Source organism: Conger conger, chromosome 9 (genome assembly GCF_963514075.1).
Source record: "Conger conger chromosome 9, fConCon1.1, whole genome shotgun sequence".
In the NCBI taxonomy this organism is placed as follows: domain Eukaryota; kingdom Metazoa; phylum Chordata; class Actinopteri; order Anguilliformes; family Congridae; genus Conger; species Conger conger.
In genome coordinates, this window is record NC_083768.1 from 1,959,699 (window position 1) to 1,964,763 (window position 5,065).

General features: G+C 53.7%; 1 protein-coding gene across 10 annotated transcripts in view; it reads left to right on the forward strand.

The window, feature by feature from the left end:
• Window positions 1-5,065, forward strand: part of LOC133136352 (elongation factor 1-delta-like) — a 23,019-nt gene that overhangs the window by 7,758 nt on the left and 10,196 nt on the right. For 3 of the 10 annotated variants that reach the window (XM_061253787.1, XM_061253792.1, XM_061253794.1), the window contains one exon: window positions 3,269-3,331. The exons of the other annotated variants lie outside the window; for them this stretch is intronic. In XM_061253787.1, the coding sequence (XP_061109771.1) occupies window positions 3,269-3,331 (63 nt within the window). The remainder of the gene's footprint in view (window positions 1-3,268; window positions 3,332-5,065) is intronic. 10 annotated transcript variants of the gene reach the window in all.

Below are 5,065 nucleotides of genomic sequence, written 5' to 3' on the forward strand. Positions count from 1 at the left end.
CTGTTTTGATTTTTCAGCCCCCTATATCATTAGCCACGCCCCCTCCATTATCAGCCATACCCCTTCCATCCTCAGCTCCGCCCCCTTGTGCCATCAGCTCCGCCCCCTACGCCATCAGCCCCGCCCATCTCCCTCGTCATGCGTTTGCCTTGAACCCTGATCATTCTTAGTCCTGATCTCAGATCAGTGAAATGCTTTAATCAGCATTTCAGCCGTTTTACTTTCGTCATTATATCAATTGTTCTGTACAATCTTAAGTGCTTTCAACTAAGCTGTGATTGAGTTTGTTTTGGGGTCTCTCTGTTTGGTTTGGTTTGTTTTGGGGTCTCTCTGTTTGGTTTGGTTTGTTTTGGGGTCTCTCTGTTTGGTTTGGTTTGTTTTGGGGTCTCTCTGTTTGGTTTGGTTTGTTTTGCTCCTTGCTTGCTGTCGTGTTGGTGGTTTAGGATAGTTAATGTTGGGGGCCTTGCTGTCGTGTTGGTGGTTTAGGATAGTTAATGTTGGGGGCCTTGCTGTCGTGTTGGTGGTTTGGGAGAGTTAGTGTTGGGGCCCTTGCTGTCGTGTTGGTGGTTTGGGAGAGTTAGTGTTGGGGCCCTTGCTGTCGTGTTGGTGGTTTGGGAGAGTTAGTGTTGGGGCCCTTGCTGTCGTGTTGGTGGTTTAGGATAGTTAATGTTGGGCCCTTGCTGTCGTGTTGGTGGTTTGGGGGAGTTAGTGTTGGGGCCCTTGCTTGCTGTCGTGTTGGTATTTTGTGACCTTGGGCTGTGGTGTCTCTGGTTTCAGGGCTGTTTTATCAGAGTATGTAACTCTGCACTCAGGAGTCTGGAAAGTAGGGTAGGATATGGCTGTGTCTAGAGAGCAGTGTGTGTGTATGTATGTACATGTGTGCGTGCGTGCGTGTGTTATTCGCTTCCAAGCCCATATTGTTTGTAGAAGTGTATTACACATGAGATTGTAGGGGTGTGCATGCACTCTGTGTGTTTACTTGCGCGCGCACCCGTGTTCGTTTAGTGTGAGTGTGTGTATGCAGTGCATGTTGACAGTCGTGTGTGTGTGTGTGTGTGTGTGTGTGTGTGTGCGCGCGTGTGCGTGTGCGCGCGTGTACGCAGTGCATGGTGGGTAATGTATAGCCTGGGCGTGTCTTGGTATTTTGAGCTGTGGTGGTGGAACGCTGCTCCTCTGCCAGAGGACTGGGCAGTCTCTCCCGCTGCAGTGAAATCCATACTCCCAATTCTCTGGTGCTTTTTTAGGAAATATGGGGTTCATTTTTTGCTAAACTGAATCTTTTGTATCTTTTGTCTCTGTCTGTATGTCAGTTTTCCCACCCATATGTCTTTCCATTGCTGCAGTAGCCGGGACCAGAACCCTCAGTTCTCATGTGTGAGAGTGTGAGAGTGTGAGAGTGTGAGAGTGTGAGAGTGTGAGTGTGCGAGAGTGTGCGAGAGTGTGCGAGAGTGTGCGAGAGTGTGCGAGTGAGAGAGTGTGTGAGAGAGTGTGTGAGAGAGTGTGTGAGAGAGTGTGTGAGAGGAGGTGTGTGAGAGAGTGTGTGAGAGAGAGTGCGAGAGTGTGCGAGAGTGTGCGAGAGCGAGAGTGTGCGAGAGTGTGCGAGAGTGTGCGAGAGTGTGAGAGTGTGTGAGAGTGTGCGAGAGTGTGTGAGAGTGTGCGAGAGTGTGCGAGAGTGTGCGAGAGTGTGCGAGAGTGTGCGAGTGTGCGAGTGTGCGAGTGTGAGAGTGTGAGAGTGTGAGTGCGAGAGTGTGAGTGCGAGAGTGTGAGTGCGAGAGTGTGAGTGCGAGAGTGTGAGTGCGAGAGTGTGAGTGCGAGAGTGTGAGTGCGAGAGTGCGAGAGCGCGCGAGAGTGAGCGCGCGAGAGTGCGCGAGAGTGCGAGAGTGCGAGAGTGCGAGAGTGCGAGAGTGGTGAGAGTGCGAGAGTGTGAGTGCGAGAGTGTGAGTGCGAGAGTGTGATGTGCGAGAGTGTGAGTGCGAGAGTGTGAGTGCGAGAGTGTGAGTGCGAGAGTGCGTGAGAGTGTGCGAGAGCGCGCGAGAGTGAGCGCTGCGAGAGTGCGAGAGTGCGAGAGTGCGAGAGTGCGAGAGTGAGAGTGCGAGAGTGCGAGAGTGCGAGAGTGTGCGAGAGTGAGAGTGCGAGAGTGCGCGAGAGTGCGAGAGTGCGCGAGAGTGCGCGAGAGTGCGAGAGTGTGAGAGTGCTCATCGCCATGTCAGAACCAACGCCCAGTGCTCATTTAAACAACCCCTCTTCCGCTGCTTTTACATTCTGCCTCATGCCATTTTTTAAAACAAATCATTTGAACATTATTCTAAAATGGATCAGTAGGTAATTCAAGTGCGCCATAGTTACCGAATTGCCTTGAATCGTATTGATGAAATACGTGATTGTTCTGGATTCAAGCACTTTTCTGTGGTCGATTGATCTTACCTGGTGCAAGATAAATTGAGCCAACCAAGAGTACCAGGGATATGAGAGTATTTCATGGGTTTCAACGCACAGACAAGCATAGCATAGCAAATTATTTGTATCCAAATCTGCTGCAGAATGCTTAACGGTTGGCCGCTCACTGTTGATGAATGCACAGTATCGTACTCGCATTTCATATTGTTCTTATGACTGTTTGACCTTTATGTAGTTGACTTGGATCTATACAGTGCAAATAATACACTCTCCTAATACAATATGATGAAGTCCCCTGGTCTCAACTGGCTGTAGTCTGCACTGTTGCCCTCTCTCTGGTGGGGGTTAGGGCACTGTTGCCCTCTCTCTGGTGGGGGTTTAGGGCACTGTTGCCCTCTCTCTGGTGGGGGTTTTAGGGCACTGTTGCCCTCTCTCTGGTGGGGGTTTAGGGCACTGTTGCCCTCTCTGTGGTGGGGGTTTAGGGCACTGTTGCCCTCTCTCTGGTGGGGCTTTAGGGCACTGTTGCCCGCTCTCTGGTGGGGCTTTAGGGCACTGTTGCCCTCTCTCTGGTGGGGGTTTAGGGCACTGTTGCCCTCTCTCTGGTGGGGCTTTAGGCCAGAGTCAGGCTGTTCTGGTGATTGTTTGTGAAAAGCGCTATACAATGAAGTGCGATTTGCTTTGATCAGTCCCTCTCTGTGTGCCTGTGCTCCTGTGCAGGGGCAGGGTGATGATGACTCTGTGTTTAAGCTTCTTGCGATCCTGCCTTTCCTGTCCTCTCACGCCCTCTCTTACACTTCGTATCTCTCTTTCCCTCTCTTCCTCTTTGTCCTTTTTTCTGGCCTCCTCCTGCTCCTCCTCCGGGTCCTTTAAGCTGAAGACAGCAGGGCGAGCAGGCAGGAGCTCTCACCACAGCAGGGCCCGGCACGGTGGACCTGTGAGTGCCCACAGCCTACCCACAATCCCTCTGTTTCAGCCTCTCCCCTACCCACAATCCCTCTGTCTCAGCCTCTCCCCTACCCACAATCCCTCTGTCTCAGCCTCCCCCCTACCCACAATCCCTCTGTCTCAGCCTCTCCCCTACCCACAATCCCTCTGTTTCAGCCTCTCCCCCTGCCCACAATCCCTCTGTCTCAGCCTCTCCCCCTACCCACAATCCCTCTGTCTCAGCCTCCCCCCTACCCACAATCCCTCTGTCTCAGCCTCACCCCCTACCCACAATCCCTCTCTCAGCCTCCCCCCTACCCACAATCCCTCTGTTTCAGCCTCCCCCCCTACCCACAATCCCTCTGTCTCAGCTCCCCTACCCAGCAATCCTCTGTCTCAGCCTCCCCCCCCTACCCACAATCCCTCTGTCTCAGCCTCCCCCCTACCCACAATCCCTCTCTCAGCCTCCCCCCTACCCACAATCCCTCTGTTTCAGCCTCCCCCCCTACCCACAATCCCTCTGTCTCAGCCTCCCCCTACCCACAATCCCTCTGTTTCAGCCTCCCCCCCTACCCACAATCCCTCTTTCAGCCTCCCCCCCCTACCCACAATCCCTCTGTTTCAGCCTCCCCCCTACCCACAATCCCTCTTTCAGCCTCCCCCCCCTACCCACAATCCCTCTGTCTCAGCTCCCCCTACCCACAATCCCTCTGTCTCAGCCTCCCCCTACCCACAATCCCTCTGTCTCAGCCTCTCCCCCCTACCCACAATCCCTCTGTTTCAGCCTCTCCTCCTACCCACAATCCCTCTGTCTCAGCCTCTCCCCCCTACCCACAATCCCTCTGTTTCAGCCTCCCCCCCCTACCCACAATCCTCTGTTTCAGCCTCTCCCCTTACCACAATCCCTCTGTTTCAGCCTCCCCCCCCTACCCACAATCCCTCTGTCTCAGCCTCCCCCCTACCCACAATCCCTCTGTCTCAGCCTCCCCCCCCCCCACCCACAATCCCTCTGTCTCAGCCTCCCCCCTACCCACAATCCCTCTGTCTCAGCCTCTCCCCCCTACCCACAATCCCTCTGTTCAGCCTCCCCCCTACCCACAATCCCTCTGTCTCAGCCTCCCCCTACCCACATCCCTCTGTCTCAGCCTCTCCCCCTACCCACAATCCCACTGTTTCAGCCTCCCCCCCCCTACCCACAATCCCTCTCTCTGCCTACTCATTATACCTACCGTTTGTGTTTCTGCTTGCTCATTTGCATGTGATTGGTGTGTGTGACATGAGATTAATTACTACTGCACTGGGGCAGTATTAGTAGACTAAGTTTGTACAGTCTCTGTCCCCGGATCAGTGGGATGTGTGGTTGAATGTCCACCCACATGGACTGTAGCTCCCACTGCAGCCATTTCACCCCGGAACATGGTGATGGAGGGCGGAGGTCAGCTGTCCTGTACGGGGACGGTGATTGGTTGAATCTGCACGCTTTTCCTGGAATGCCATTGGTCAGATGCCGTGACCCTGTGGAATCAGTTGGAACTTCTTTTATTTTGTCGTTTGGTTCTTTGCTGCTGTCCATTTCATGCGTTTTACCAGTGAACGGATTAGTATCGTTCTGTTTGCCGATATTCTCTCCCCCTCATGGGAGCCTGCTGCATGTGGATCCACCTGATGTTCGTCTTAGTTCTTGCACTCTGTGGGTAAGAGCACCGGCGGGTAAATGGCGATCCCTGCTTCCTCACTGCACGGC